The sequence below is a fragment of the Benincasa hispida genome, chromosome 9, assembly GCF_027475165.1.
Source record: "Benincasa hispida cultivar pf3 chromosome 9, pf3_genome.v1.1, whole genome shotgun sequence".
NCBI lineage: Eukaryota > Viridiplantae > Streptophyta > Magnoliopsida > Cucurbitales > Cucurbitaceae > Benincasa > Benincasa hispida.
The window spans coordinates 40,508,292-40,524,934 of NC_143486.1; the positions used below are offsets into that span (position 1 = coordinate 40,508,292).

Genomic DNA, 16,643 nt, shown 5'->3' on the forward strand with positions numbered 1-16,643 from the left:
TTTTATTCAAATAAAGATGGGTAGAATTATTGAATAAAAAAGTTTCAAAACAAAAATAATAATCATAAAAGCGTATTATTGAATAAAAAAATTTCAAAAAACTGCATAAGATACCTAGATATATGAACTCTGTACCCTAAACACAGATATATGAACTCATACCAAACAACTCTGTACCTCAAACATAAACATATGAACTCAGACCAAATAACTTTGCATCTCAAACACAGACATATGAACTCCACATATATATGAACTTCAGATATTCTATCTCAACTCTGCATCCAAAACAACCCTTGAAACATCTCTATTACCGACTGAACCAAACCAAGTTTTGTGGACCGAACCCAACCTGTGAGAGTAAACCAGACCAGACCGAATATCAAGTTATTGTGAAAATCAAGTCCTTGTTGACAGACGATTGGAGTGAACTGAACTAAAAGGCTTCGACAACGAAAACCAACCTGCGACGGTACCACGAGCAAACTGGAGGCAAAATCGGGTGTTTTCGGGGAGATCTCGAGCGTTCTTCTCCAGCCGTCGCCAACAAGAACCTACTAACTTAGAGATTCGCCGGAGGTATTGTGCACGACGACGGCTAGGGTTTTCCTTCTTTTTTTTTTTGGTTCTATCATCAATTTTTGTTGGAGATGTGATATTTAGATGGACATTTCATGATGTGTGGCTTTGTTTCCTTGAATGATCAATATTTAATGATGTATAATTCTGCCATTTTTGTTTGACTTATTCTCAAAATGATTTGCTTGTTTAGATGGACTACAGCAGTGAAGAAGAGTCAGATTTTAGTGACTCAGAGATCAATGACTACGCTGAGAAACCATATGAACAGCTGAGGACTGGAAAGCTTGTTGTAAAAACAGCAAATGGAATTCTTAGATGCCCGTTCTGTATGGGCAAGAAGAAACAGGACTACAAATATAAGGATTTACTTCAGCATGCTTCTGGAGTGAGTAAAGGCTCTAAGAACAGGAATGCTAAACAGAAGGCGAACCATCTTGCTTTAGCAAAATATCTGGAGAATGAGCTAGCTTCTGAAGCAGACCAAACACAGCGTCCAGCTCCACCAACTCCTATCAGTCAGGATTCTGAAAAAGAGCTTTATGTATGGCCGTGGATGGGTGTCATAGTCAATATAGAGGTAGGGGAGGATAGAAAGACAGTCTGTGATTCAGCATATTGGATAAAAAAGTTTGCTAAATATAGACCATTAGATGTTTATATTTTTTGGAATGATAATGAACCGAAAGCTCAGGCAATAGTTGAATTCAATAATGATTGGAATGGTTTTGTGAATGCAACGGACTTCGAAAAATTGTTTGAGACCAACAATCATTGCAAAAAGAATTGGAAAACCAAGACAAATACCAGCTTGGATATTTATGGTTGGTGTGCACGGGCTGATGATTATAATTCAAATGAGCCTATAGGAGAGTTTCTTCGACAAAGAGGGAAATTGAGGACTGTCTCAGACATTGTGAATGAAGCAACTCAAAGTAGAAATACTGTTGTGGAGAATCTGACGCATGAAATTGATTTGACGAATGAAAATCTGGATGAACTACAATACAAGTACAATGAGAAGACTATGTCTTTAAGTAGGATGCTTGAAGAGAAAGATCAGCTTCACCATGCTTTTGTTGAAGGTTGTTCTTTTTTGTTTGTGTGCGGGAGTATATATGCATGAATGTTGAGCTCATTTTCTCGTATATATTGCTTAAATGTACTGTTTATATTCATAACACTAATATGAAAATGATAACATGAACACATATTCAATTTCCATAATTAAAGTTCAATTTTGCTCTAAACCATCCTCATAAAGATGATGACCATATTTGCTCAACATTTATGATCTCCCCAGGGAAAAGAGATTTTAAAGTGGTCACCAAGTGTGTATTTATGTTACATAACCAAATATTTATGATTTGTCTTATTCTGCTCAGAAACCAGAAAGACACAAAGACTTGCACGAGATAATGTTCGAAGAATATTAGAAGAACAAGAAAAATTGCACCAAGAATTGGAGATTAAGAAAAAGAAACTTGATTCCTGGAGTAAGCAATTGAACAAACGCGAAGCATTGACTGAACTCGAGAGACAAAAACTTGATGAAGAGAAGAAAAAGGTGATATGATGCATCCTGTGTTCATAACTTCAAGACAATTAAGAAATTACTTGCTTTTCCTGTAGTATCTATGTTCTCTTATCATCCGGTTTGTGAACTTGATGTCTTTACCCTATTATTTTTTACTTTGTATTTCGTACGACGTTCTCTTGCATTTAAGATGTGGGCCCTAGTAATCATGAAAAGCTTAAACTTATGTCTGTTTTATGATTAAAGTTGTCATGGTTTATAATCATTTTCATTTTTTCCTTGTCCTAGAATGATATGAGGAACAATTCGCTCCAATTGGCTTCCTTGGAACAGAGGAGGGCTGATGAAAATGTTTTACGTCTTGTTGAAGAACAGAAGGTTTGTTTATTGTTAGTGATTTTAGTACATTTGGTGTATACCAACTGTATGCATTAGATTATTATTATTATTATTATTAATCTTCCGTTAAGAAGCAATGATTTGATAACTTTTATTTATCCAGAGAGAGAAAGAAGAGGCTTTAAGCAAGATTCTTCAGCTGGAAAAGCAGCTGGATGCCAAGCAGAAGCTGGAAATGGAAATTCAAGAATTAAAAGGGAAACTACAGGTTATGAAGCATCTTGAGGATCAAGATGATGAAGGAGTGAAACAGAAGATGAAAGAAATGGATGATGATTTAAATCAAAAGGTTGAGGATTTGAATGATTTGCACGAACTGTATCGAACTCTTGTTGCCAAGGAGCGTGAAAGCAATGATGAGTTACAAGAGGCCCGTAAAGAATTAATAGCTGTAATGTTCTTTCCTATTCTCTAATTTGTGCATCCTAAACTTTATTACGTTGCCATGGACAAACACTAGGAAGAAAGACCCTTCTATTTATTTATTATTATTATTATTATTATTTTTGAAAGGAAGAAGTACCCTTCTAATTACTTATGATTCTCTCTTGGTTTGCCAACTTATTCCCAATACGAAGAGAAGATAAGACATACAACTATGTTGTCATATACTCTTTTCTCACCAACCAATGATTTCTTTGTGCAGGGATTGCAAGACCAATCATCAAATGCCCGTGTTAATATTGGAATAAAGAGAATGGGGGATATTGATATTAAACCGTTCCAGAACACTTGCAAACAGAGATTTTCTCCTGACGAGGCAATGGTGCAAGCCTCCACTTTATGCTCCTTGTGGCAGGATAATTTGACGGATCCAAATTGGCATCCATTTAAAGTTGTTACCATCGATGGGGATTCCCAGGTACCTGAATATGTCTTTCTCACCATCCTTTTGGTCGCTGTGGAAACTGACATTCCAAATGTTTGAATAAGTGATCTATATATATCCCTTGGTAGTGGCTGAAAACTGGTTAGAGATCTTGTATAGGCTTGGGAAAATGTCCTGAAAGAACAAGAGGAAAGGACAGTAACATACTTCTAACTAACCTGGCCGAAGTGAGCATAGCTCAATTGACATAAAAAATGTACTCTCAATCATAAAATGGTATGAGTTTCGAATCCCTCCACAGCATGCTGAACTAAAAAAGAAAAAAAAGAAACTCCATCTCCCAAGTAACTTGAGGTTGTTAGGGCCACCTTCCTTCTCAAGCGTATTCAAGATTAAATCACCACACTTTGGCTACTTCCCCTAATGCATGATCACACTAGTTATAACAAATAGTCTCTTAACATGCTTTTAAAAAAAACTTCCTTTCTAATGACCATATTACCCTTGTGTTTAGTCCTTTCAGATTGAGGTTAGTATTCGATTTAGCAGATGGATGCTGGATCCAAGCTTTCCACAAACTTGCCACTTGTAGAAAAAAATGCCACATGTTTCTGTTGAACCAATAAGATAAAACAAATGCGGGGTTTTTTTTTTTTTTTTTTTGCATCCCATAAATAAATTACATTGATGACTTGAATCCCAGAAAGGACTCTGGAGAGAACCTGTCCAATCAAACACTTTTACCTTTTCAGGACACGTTTCTTTCAAATTTTAGTGCACAATTGACCATCCAAAGTTGTTTCACCCTTAAACAAATTATGAGAGAAGGATTTGCTTGAAAAGCAACTATTTGACCCCAAAACCTGGGTTTCAAAATATATCCAACCTTCACTCGAGAAAATTTTGGAATACCTTTCATTTCATTATATTCACCCAAATAAGACATCTTCTTCCACCTAACTTCCTTTCCCCTAGAATCCCTTCTGTTGATAACAGGCATCCGTGTCTTTTTCTATGCTTCATCGTATGAATTCTCTTCTGATTATTTGATTAGTCTTGATAGACAGTATAGCTGGTAAAAATGTTTTAATGATGTTTTTCATATAGTTGTTTGGTTAAAGTAGTATTTTCATTCCATATTCTGGATTGACTAATTGAAAATTGTATTATGAAACATTTGATACATGACAGGAAAATATTGATGAGGACGATGAGAAACTGAAAGGTCTCAAGCAGGAATGGGGTGATGAGATATACAATGCTGTCGTAACTGCCCTTAAAGAAATAAATGAATATAATCCAAGTGGTCGTTATTCTGTACCTGAGCTATGGAACTTTAAGGAGGGAAGGAAAGCTACTTTGAAGGAGGTCATCAACTATATTGTTAAGAGCATCAAGTCACTAAAACGAAAGAGAACATGAGAAGATCCGAGAAGTGGAAGAGAACACGAGAGGAAGGTGTTATCTCATCTTTTTCTGTTACCTAAAATTCAATTCTTTATTTTCCTTTTCTCTTGTATCCAATGTATATAGGTCAATTTGCATGTACGTTAGCCCATCTCATCAAACCATCACATGACCTCACAATATTTGGTGTTTGAAAACTTGTCGGTTAGAAGTATGGATGATTACCATGATTGGATGTACTTGTCCTTTCGAACCCCCGCCCTGCCCCCTAATGCAATAGAACTGTGGTAAATTAGGGTATCTTGGTCAAATCCTTAATCGATTAGGATGAAGATTAGTTTCCTTGGTTTATTAGGATTATCACTAGTTTCTTTGATTAATTAGGATTAGGATTAGTTTGCTGTCCAATTATCTATAAATAGAGGATATCTTTTTGAACAGATAAAGAATATATGTATATAAATAGAAGAATTGTCTTATTGTATTGATAAATTTTAATAAATAATAAACTGATTTTATTTTTGGAGATTTCTCTTATTTATTCCTTTGGGCTGCATGAATTTGGTATTAGAGCAACTGCTTGGACCAACGTTGACTGCCACAAGTGGAAGACTGGGAATTTTTGGCGATGTTGATCACAAGAGGGAGCTTCATGAGCCATGCTCGTTCTAAACAACACATCTAATTACAAGGAGGAATCTTTTCAGGTTGAAACTTTTAAAGAATCATCTAAGAATGGAATTTTATATTAGAACCAATACATTTAGGGGTAGAAATCATTTTATTGGTCATGGAGAGCAACCAAAAAAGGTTGAAACATATTCAAGGAAACCAACAATCAGTCCTACAACAATTATGAGGCTGAAACTTATTCAAGCGTGCATCAATCCTAAAGTATTGGAGGAAATGAAAAAGAGAGTAAAAGGAAGGAATCCAATGTTAGGAAAGGTGACTCAAAACATGGATCAGCTTTCAGAACAATGCCTTGAATTCAAAAAATAAATAATTCAAGAAAATAAAAAACAAGAGCTTGCTGGATTAACAAAAGATCAAGAATTCAACCAAGGTTGTGTAATCTTGCAAGAAATACGTAAGACAGAAATCCCAAAAGAATGGAATCCACGCGTGGACCAACTAAGCAAAGAAAAAATGAGCGAAGAAAAATCTAGGGCAAAAGTTTAGGAAGTTGAGTTCAAGAAAGAAAAAGATGTCAATAGATGGCAGCAATCCCAACAAAGAAGACAGCAACCATGGGCAACCCGATTTGAAGCAGTTCGAATCTCTAGTTGCAGCTGATTGCTTGGAAGACAACTAGGAAGAATATGTGGGAACATAGGATCCATTTGACCTGACCCACACAATCCGACCCAACATGTATGCTCAATTCTTGACACATGTTTCACACGATCTAACCCCTTCAAATTTGTGTGATGCAGCGGGTTCAGTCCTCACCAATTTTGATTCTGTCTCCCTTTTGATAGGTTTATTTCAACCAGTGTTATTGAGGCGACTCTGGGCGTGCGCCTGAGGCGAGAGGCGAGAGGTGAGGTGACCGGAGCCCTCTGCGCCTCATCTGTCACTGAGGCGTGCAGGTTGAAGCAGGCGCTCGCCTTGCAGCGCCTGGCCGCGCCTTACGCCTGGGTGAAATTCGTCCTTTTTTTTTTTAATTATAAATGTAAGCCCACGTAAAAAGAGGCCCACCAAATCCATGCAACCTAATATTAAATTACATAGCCTGCTATACATGAAAAAGCAAAAATCAATATAGAAAAACGTGATTGTCTCTTCCTATTCTCCACGTTTGGGCTGGTTTATTTTCAACCCATTCCTTTACAAATTTTGGTTAAGCAACAACTTTTCAAGTAGGTTTATGGGTTGCTTTGATACTCCAGCTTAGGCTAAAATGATTGAGCAAACTTTTGGTGGCAGGCGAGTATACAATTCTAAGCAACCAAAGAAATGTTTTGATGAGGGTCATGCTCTACAATTCTCAGCTTTTCTATGGGCTCCTTCAATCTTAAGATCTCCATGGTCCAACGATTTTATTTGGGATTTTTATAAATCATTGAGTAAAAAACTTTATATTCTTGATTTTCTTGTTGAAACTCAAGGATGAGTTTTTTTTTTTTTTTTTTTTTTTTTTTTTTTTATAATTTTCTTTTTAGGGATAGAATGATGTAGTAGGATTAGGATAAATTAGGGTATCTTGGTCAAATCCTTAGGGGGTGTTTAGGGTAAGAAGTGGAATAGTGAGGAGTGAAGAGTTACGAAGCCTAGGGAGTTGTGAACTCTTGGGACCTACAACATAAGGAGTTGATAAGATATAAAAACTTGTTTCCTTGATTGATTAAGAATAGGAATAGTTACTTTGATTAATTAGGATTAGGATTAGTCTGTTGTTCAATTCTCTATAAATAGAGGAAATTTCTTATTGTATTGATAACTTCTAATCGATATTGAAGACTTTGATTTTAATCTTGGAGATTTCTTTCATTTTATCTTTTAGGCTACATCACTTGCCCTTCCCCTCCCTCACTGGAATCCATCATGCAAGCTTCCCCTAACCTCTCCGTTGCTCACCTTCACCCGTGGCTCCCCCTCCAGTCTCCCCCACCAAATGTTACCCATAACCCCGTATGTTAGCATCCATAAAGTGAATTTTATTTTATTTATTTTATTTTTTTTCCATTGAAACAGAGAGCGAATATAGAGGCTCCCAGATCAGAATCACAAAAGCAACTTGGGATTGAGTTTTTTTGTTTCCTATCCACCGGTCTTCCTTTCAATGGCATCATTCGAGTTTCCATGTGTCCATATGTTCTCTCTCACATCTCAACCAAAAATTCTTAAAGAATTTTGAGTAGGTGACCAAACTATTTGGGTCGAGATTCAAGAAGACCACAAACTAGAAGAGCTGAATAGCAAATATTGCAAAAGTTGAAGAAAATGGAGGGACAACAAAATTTTTGTCCCTATTGGAGAAGAAAGAAGAGGTTGGAAAGATTTTTATAATTTGCTCCATTCTACTAAGCCACCTAACCCACCCATTATCATATGTGATTCATCACCCGCTACCTTTATACCCACCCCTAGGGTTGTCTCCTTTAAAGAAGCCTTAATCAAGTAATCATAAAAATCAATTGCTTTTAAGCAAAAGGATTTCTCCTTTGTAGCCCCATACATAACTCCATTTTTTTCTTCCAAAAGCACTTTGATGATAATTGGTGCAACATCATGTGCGCTCTTTAGCAAAATATCAACCACTATTGCTCTGTTAATTCGTTTGAAGCCCATAGAGCTGTTCGATATGATGGAAGCGACCATGCCGAAGTCCTGGTAACAAGTGGGATCATTCCAGTTGAAATTTACAAAATTGAACCATCACTTAAAAGAAAATGAATCGATTTTCATTACTGCAAAACTTAGTTTGCCTTCATCATCTAATCTGTCTCTCGTCTTCATAATGATCAACCCTTTCTTCATGGTTTCTTACTAGCGAAAAAAAAAGCTCTAATCAAATGGCACAAAGACCAATACACAATGTTGACATTTTAGAAGGCATTTTGGGACCATACCCTCGAGCTGCTCTGCCGTGGAGGTCCCCTTTCTTTTTTTATTCACATCAGTACTCCTATGACCTTTCCCCCTCGCCATCTTCTTCTGGTTTAGCTTCAACCATGTTCATACAAACAAAGCTCAAGCCTTTTCCATCCCTTCCTCGATGAAAGACCTCCCATCTGTTTCTTCCTTCACATAGTTTCCTTTAACCCTGACTTTTACCCTTTTACGCTCTCTGGCTTGAACCTGTCTCTTTTCGGCCCTCCCAACCCGCCTTCGACCCTCATTCTCCTGCTATAGCTGATCTACTCGACTTTATTGGGTCCATCTTAAAACCCGTCTCCTTCTACCACCCTCACGTCGCCAGACCTAGTCCTCATAAACGCACCTAACAAAAGAGTCGTTAACATGATCACCTGCTCATCCTTCCTCAGTATTGGTTTTCTTTTTGTGGAAACTGATCAAGATGATCCAACCTCTAGCCCTTAGCCCTCTTCCTCCCCTCCCTCACCCTCTGGCCCTCTACTGCCCTCAACCCTGCTCTTTGGCAGTCATGTCTTTGTTTCAAGCCGATCCCAATGCTCATCCTTTAATGATAGAGGATTTTGTCCCAAAACAGAGTTTTTTGGAGACGCTCATGCATCATGTGTATTCCATTGGCGACAAAGAGGTCTAAGATGACCAAAAAAAAAAAAAAAGAATAAATTCGTTAATGAGCTTAATAGACTTTTCTCTTTTTGGATTATGACAAAACTGCCTCCAAGCAGTCATTGGGTGGAAGCTCTTCATCTCTATGGTTACCATATGCTAGAATGTTCATGGTTTGGGATCCATGGAGAAATGGGCTGTGGTTAAATCTCTCATCCTCGAGCATAACCCCACTAGTCTTGCTTCAAGAATCAAAGCTGCCCTCTGTTGATCGCCTTACTATCAAATCCCTTTGTAGTTCTCGCCATATTGGTTGGTCAGCTTTAGATGCATTGGTGTCATTATTATGTGGAATGACCCATCTTTGGTAGTGCTGGATGTTTCTGGAGGTGAATATTCCCTTTCTATTCATATTTCCCTTGCTGATGGTCTCTCTTTTTGGCTGTCAATCATGTATAGTCCCTCTAATTCTTACAGAATTCCTTTTTTGGTAAGAACTAAGTGACTTATCATGCAGTTGTTCTGATTCTTGGTTTTTGGGGTGATTTCAATGTCACCCATGGTCTTTCGGGCAGTGTGTTAAGAAATATGAAGCTCTTTAATACCTTCATTGAAGCATCCTCCCTTTGACACTCCTTTCCAAACTGGAATGTTCACTTGGTCATATTTTCGAGACTCTCCAATCCTCTCTCAAATTGATCCGTCCTTCATAATGGAAAAGGTGATTGAAAGGTCTCCTAAAGTATTCGATCTTCCTACATCAAATCACTTTTCGATTCTTCTAACCCTTGGCAGTTCATCACGGGGCCCCACTCCCTTTTGTTTTGAAATTATGTGGTTGCAGCACAATTCATTTTTCCCTCTCGTGGAATACTGGTGGAAAATCACTCCTATTAGAGATTGACCGGGGCATGGATTTTTTCATAATATAGTTTTTCCACGATATTATGCATGGGTCTTCCTACTTGTACTAGGAGAACTATGGGATCAAAAAGGCGGAGACATCCATTGGGACAAGAAGGAAACGGACTTTGGTTTGTTGATGTACTTATTGTTTTTGAATTTATAAATTTGCATAACCTTGACTACTGTTGCATTATATGCATCCTGCTGCAACCAGATTCAAATTCTATTGGACTAGTTTTATGTTGCCAATCGTTCAAGAACTTGTTCTCAATTATTCTAGTTTTACTGATTGACTTTCATATTATCAGGTGAAGGATTCGATGATAATTGCACAGCCTTATTGCTTGCAACTTGTCCAGTGGGACCATTTCCTGTGGTAAATGGAACAAACAACTCCTACCAGAGAAGCAAATTCATCTTCTTGACTTCTGTTTGTAGTATTTAGCCCAGAGGTAAAGGGCTACCAAGGAAGAAAAAAATAAATTGAAAAACAAAAAAGAAACAGAAAAAAAAAAGAAAATTAGTATCACATATCTGATCCTGGGGAATACTGACCTGTACTCCTGACATCTTATATTTGGATGCTCTCATTTAATGTATGCTCAGCCATGATGGTTTTGAACATTTGGGTCTTGATTCTGAATTGACTGATTATGAATTTTAGACTTATTTTCAGTCTGGTTTGGAGAATGCATGCTAAGTATATCACTCAACCATTTGGCAGGGCTTCTCATTTCTTAAGTGATAATCCAATGAGTTTAAATATATTTATTAAATTTATTATACAAAAGTTGATTCATGAAACAAAGTATTGTAGTTTGGATGAAACTAGTGAGTGTTTCGTTCCTTCTTAACGCCTTAATTATACAGGACACCTGCATTTTTTATTTCTTTCATAGATCAATTAAAGAAATTTTCTTTCAGCTTTCTCGAAGTAGATACCAATAGACTGACTAGTGGCAAAATTCCAACTCTCTGCGATCAACACCTCCACCAGCTTTACATTAAAAGGTCAGTTCAAAATGTTTGGCCTCAATTTAGACAAGAGCCTGAAATTTTGACCATTGTGAAATGTTTCTGTTCTAAATCAGTCACATGTGGAAAGTACATTTTGTTTTGAGATTGACTTACCATATGCAATATTTTTCCGCACAAGCTGACGAATTTCTCTTGGTCTTCAGTGTTTAATTAATTTCAGCATTTCTACGTTGTCTTCGATGTCCTTGCTGTTTATGTTGCCTAAATTCTTCCCTGGAGATTTTTTTCATTGATATCTAAAGAGTATAGCAAATTTGTTCATTATAAAGGAATACAAGATGAGCCAATGGTCAACTCAATTAGTTGGAAATAAAAATATAAATAAGACTGTAGGGGAGGACAAAAAAAGGAAATTTTCACGGATAGAAAAAAATATCAAAACTATTTATTGAAATAGAAAAAAAAATATTGATAGACTTCTATCAGCATCTATTATATAGAAGTTTTCTATTATTGATAGACATTAATAGATTTCTATCCACCTCTATCAAAGAAATTAAATTTTGCTATTTTGTGTAAATATTTTTTCATTTTTGAAAATCTTGAAAAGAAAGGATAGAAAGACAAATATAAAATGGATCTATGATACAAGAAATCCACGAATAATGAGAAAACTAAATAAAACAATAATCCAATGAACATCAAACTTATGCATCTCAAAAGCAGAAACAAGAATCAAGCAAAAAGCACTTGCAGGCGACTCATCATAAAGCCAAAAAGATCATAGAGTTAGCATTCATGCCCGGGAATTCAATATCAATATGAATCTCATGCCATTGTTTAGGCATTCCAATAGGTGGTTCAACTCGTCTTTAATCTCATAAAATTCTCAAAGAAGTTGATATATCATTGAATTATGGTTTTATTAATAAATTCAGACATGAGTTTGGACATGCAAGTTATAATGAGATGTGATTTGATTCATGAAACACCTAATCTACTCATTAACACTGGTGGACAAAATTTATTTCTCCAAGTTAGCATGCCAAATTGAGTGACATACTTTCTATTATTTTCTAGAGATTGGAAGTATTTGATTGATTTGTTTTTTTAACACTAAGGGTAAATTTAAGAATTATCTAAAAGATTAAGGACTACATGGGTAAATTCGTGAGATACATATTTTTTCTCTTTTTGTGGAGGCAGGTTACGAAACTTGGGTGGGATAGTGATTGGCAAAAATTGATATATGTAGTGCATTATAATAGAAAGCACAATCAGTAAAAATATTTATCAATATGTTACCATTTAAAAGTAATTGCGGATATGAAACTTTTAAATTTTTTAAAATTTCCAAGTTTGTCCTGGGCGTGCGCGCGTCTTCTACCTCGTTTTCTCTCCCTTTTTTCTTTCTTTTCTGATTTTTGTAGGTTAATTTCTTCCCCTTCTTCTCCTTTTTCGATTTCTTCATTCTTCCATTCTTCGTCGCTATAAATCTTTGGGTTTGAGATACTACATTCACCATTGCTACACAAGTTGGTTTGAGAAGCTACATTAATGATCTTCGTGATTATTAGGGTTTGATAACGTTTTCTTCTATGTTTGATCGATTGGAGATTTTGATTTTAAAGCTCAATAATGTTTTCTTCAAGGTTTGATCGATGGGAGTTCTTTCTTCAAGCTTTTCTTCAAGTTTTGGTAACTATGTATTGTAATCGTTGAGATTTTTGGGAATTTTCAGAGTAAAGGATTTAGCTACTATCATTACAGAACATATCAACGATAACCACTGAGATTGGATATCAGTGATAGTGACTATCACTAATAGAAACATAAGAACAAAAGCCACTGATATCTATGTATTTTGCTGAATGTGTTTATTTTTTTTATGAGGTTATTGTTTCTTATTGATACCAAATCCTAGTTAATGACTGGTGTCAATGATAGTGAGATCGATATTCCTTGTGTTTGTCTCTTCGGCCTCTACTCAAGCTCTTCTATACTTTCAATTGCAACATTTGGTTTATATTTTTTTAGGGCTTTTTTTTAACAGTCTTTTCAACAACTTAAAATCAAGATATAACATGACATTAGTCTAGACCATCAATACAATATCAATACATTATTGGTAATATAAACTAAACATGACTTAATATAGCTTGCTATCATTGTTGCTATCAGTGATAGAAGCTATCACTAATAGAAATACATCAGTGGCAGAAGCTATCACTTATAATAACATGCTAATTTCAATCACATAAATAAACCTCAACTAGTAGCTATCAGTAGTTCAAATATGTATGTGGAATAGAAAAGGTGGATATCACTAATAGTATGTACCAATGATATCATTCTACATTGATAGCAATAGACGGATATCACTTATAATAGCTATCACTATAAATGTAGATGTCAATCACTGGCACTAGCATTTATGGATATCGTCTACACCTATAACTTTAGAAATATGTATCCTCCAGATAGAAAGATAGGTATGTAGAATAGACAATATTGATATCACTAATAGTAGCTACCAATGATATCAGAAGGATATCACTAATAGTAACTATCATGTTACTAGCTCTAAAGAAGATGAGCAATAAATCAACAAATAAATTGCTAAAATCAGTGATATCCTTCTATCTAAAATCAGTGATATCTTTCGGAAAGAGAGATTAAATTAGACACAATACTTCTATCACCATGAACAATAATAGATTGACAATCTTTAACTATTTCTACCATAATGATAAAAGGATATCATTCATAGCCACGATATGAGTGATATTAGCGATATACTTAGGTGATATCCATGTACCAATAATATCAACAATATAACTTAGGTAGTTATCACCAACATCAGTGATATGACTTAAGTAGATGTCAGTAATAATTACTTGTAGACTTCTCATTGATAGACTTCTATCGCATATAGCATTAAGTGTTAATTTTTGAAAGTTGATGGCAATAGAAAGATATCACTGACGGTAGCTATCAATGGTATCCTTTATGACTATTAATGTAGAAGGATATCATTCTATACCTATATACATCAATAACATACGAACACACTACATGTATCAATAGTTTAATTAAAAGACCCTGATTATTTATAATGTATCAATGATAACCATTGATAATTGATAGCAAATTGAAAGTTAATATTTTGTCTCAATATTTTTCAAATTGAAATCTATCAATGATAGCAGCTATCAGTAATAGCAACTATCGGTGGCTATCATTGATAGTTGCTATCAGTGATAGTTTTCAATTTGAGAAAATCGAGAAGAAGCACACAAAATGGTGGCTGGACGTGGGCTTTTTAGTCTTTTACCATTTTTTTTCTATATATGCAATTATTTAATCTTTTTACTACATCTTCTATTATTTTGGCTTTGAATTGAAGGAACTCGATTTGAAAGAGATCCTTGAGCGGAAATGGATCGTCCATATTCCATTTTGATTGGAAAACTAATTTATAGCAAACATACAAATTATGCATTCTAAGGAAAAATTACAGCATGCTCTTTAAGAAAGAAAAAGGTCCAAGAGATTATACCTTTGAAGAACACTTATTCTTGTAAAACCCTCGAACTGTCACGAACTCAATAAACAACAACAAACTTGAAGACCCTCTTCAAGAAATCTCGAACCAAATGTATGAAGACACAACCACAGGGAGTCCTTGATATTCTCAGGGTGAGAACCCATGAGTGGTGGGCTCTGACTATTTTAGTAAGGAGGGTGTTAAGTTTTGAAGAGAAAGAAGATTGAGGAAGATAGAACAGTTCCATCGTATAGCAAATGCCTCAATCGTATAGTGAATAATCTCTATCGTATAGGTTCTTACTTGTCGTGTAGATTCTGTCAGGAAGAAAAGAAACTAATTTCTTTTTATTCCATTTGCCATAGAAAATCAATTAACTACCCACTAAGGTGGTTGGAGAGAAAATAGGATTTATTATTCAAAATAATAAAATAATATAAATAAATATCATAACCAACTCATCATATTATATTTAAAACCTATAGTTTTAATATTGTATCATATACAATATAAACTAAGGTTTTTTTTTTCTCTATTTTATGACATTTAATATAAATCATGTTTATATTAAAATTAACAACTATTTGAATCTCATTCAAATATTTATTTCCTCCAATTAAACTATAATGTATCATATACACTATAACAATTATATCATATATAATTAAATTCTCTCTTATTAATTTGAACAATTCAAATTAACCCAAAAACTGATTCTCAAATAAATTCTTTTGAGCTACCAAGGGGACCTTATAGACCTGTAACTTGAAGCTCTAACAGTACGTGAATAATAAATTAAACTCTTTAATTACATTATCTACCTTTCGTTAACTGTCGGGCACTACACTAAAGACCGACAACTACACTTTTCGCACTACAGATATATTTCTATGTTCATTGGATATAACCAATCAACAATATGATGACCCTTCACAAATTGCTCGTAAGTACAGCTGGACCAAATTACCATTTTGTCCTTATAGTTACCTCTAACTCCTTAAGTACCACTGATCCCTCTAATGAACAATAGATCGTAGTCCTACTATGACTAAACCCCTTTCGGGCCAGGAGAGAGTGTGGCACCACATTGTTCAAGACCTGGAAAGGGAGTAATTTATCTACTTATCCTTGTTTCGGGAAAGGAGTGAATTCCATCTTGTGTAGCTGTGTTCCCAGCTCCCTAATAAGACGAATTCCCAAGATGGTAGACTTGTTGAGTTGACGATCTGGCACTCTCACCCATATAAATCAAAGGGCAGACAAGAGTTCATAACTCACTTAGGATTAAGGTCATGTTACCTATGGTCATCTTGGTGAAATGAAAATCTTTATTATGAACGATGTTATATAATGAGACTAAACATTTTGTGGTCCGGTCTTATATAAACTCATTTGTATAGAATATCGCCGCTTGCATGTCTAATACATGAATGATCAGGACCAAATCATTTATAGCACTTTACAACATTTGTAATACCTACAAAGCGGGCCATACTCGCAGTGTCACCAGGACAAGGTACCCAACCTTATCGATATACTACAGACCATTTAGGTTATCACTTAAACATAATCCACCTATATATCTCCACATACATGTTTAAGTTACAACAATAACCGTGGATGTTAGTTTATTGGTTTATGGTTAACGCAACTAAAATATCACATATTTTATAGACAAAGTGAATAAAATATCATATATTATTAATCACATAAAAATTTGTTCATACAAGGTTTACAAACTATAGAACCCTACGAGAATTAGGGCATCAACCCCAATATGAATATCATTTATGCAACTAGCCCTTGTTAAATCCCTCAAAACAAAACAAAACTTGGCCCCGTTGAGCCTATTTGATATCCAACAAAATTGAAAGAAGAGACATCAAAACACGGCTAGATCTTGTCCTTAGGCCCCAATTGACCTATTTGTGAAATTTAAAGTATCTGTAGTGGGTGACACTTTTAGAGCTAATAATTAGCGATATAGTCTATCACAGATAGATTCCGAGAGTTGGATCTAAATTTTGCTATTTCTGTAATTTTTCTTGCATTGTGCTATATTTACTAATAATTTGAGTTTGGTTGTTATATTTGCAACTATCCCTAAAATTTATAGAATACTGATTCAAATTATTAAAGATTTGTAGTAATTAGTAGAAGATTGAGTCCAACAACAATAAACATATATTTAAATTCTTTAGAAAAAAATGAAAATAAAGGATAGTGGTGAAGGAATTGGGAGATAAAGTTCAGAG

The 16,643-nt window shown here is 35.1% G+C and overlaps 1 protein-coding gene across 2 annotated transcripts; it reads left to right on the plus strand.

Annotated features, from left to right (window-relative positions):
- The first annotated feature begins 274 nt into the window (after positions 1–274).
- On the plus strand, positions 275–10,487 carry LOC120085153 (factor of DNA methylation 1-like). Of its 2 annotated transcripts, XR_005483829.2 has the most exons (9): positions 275–579; positions 773–1,664; positions 1,965–2,146; positions 2,405–2,494; positions 2,619–2,906; positions 3,162–3,377; positions 4,536–4,802; positions 5,323–5,458; positions 10,172–10,487. XR_005483829.2 is itself a non-coding variant. In XM_039041031.2 (8 exons), exons 2-7 carry the CDS (start codon positions 773–775, stop codon positions 4,764–4,766), a joined length of 1,899 nt encoding a protein of 632 aa, XP_038896959.1. In that variant the 5' UTR covers positions 275–579; the 3' UTR covers positions 4,767–4,802; positions 10,172–10,487. The 2 variants fall into 2 exon arrangements, 1 of the variants encoding a protein (XP_038896959.1); XM_039041031.2 differs by lacking the exon at positions 5,323–5,458.
- Positions 10,488–16,643: the final 6,156 nt, after the last annotated feature.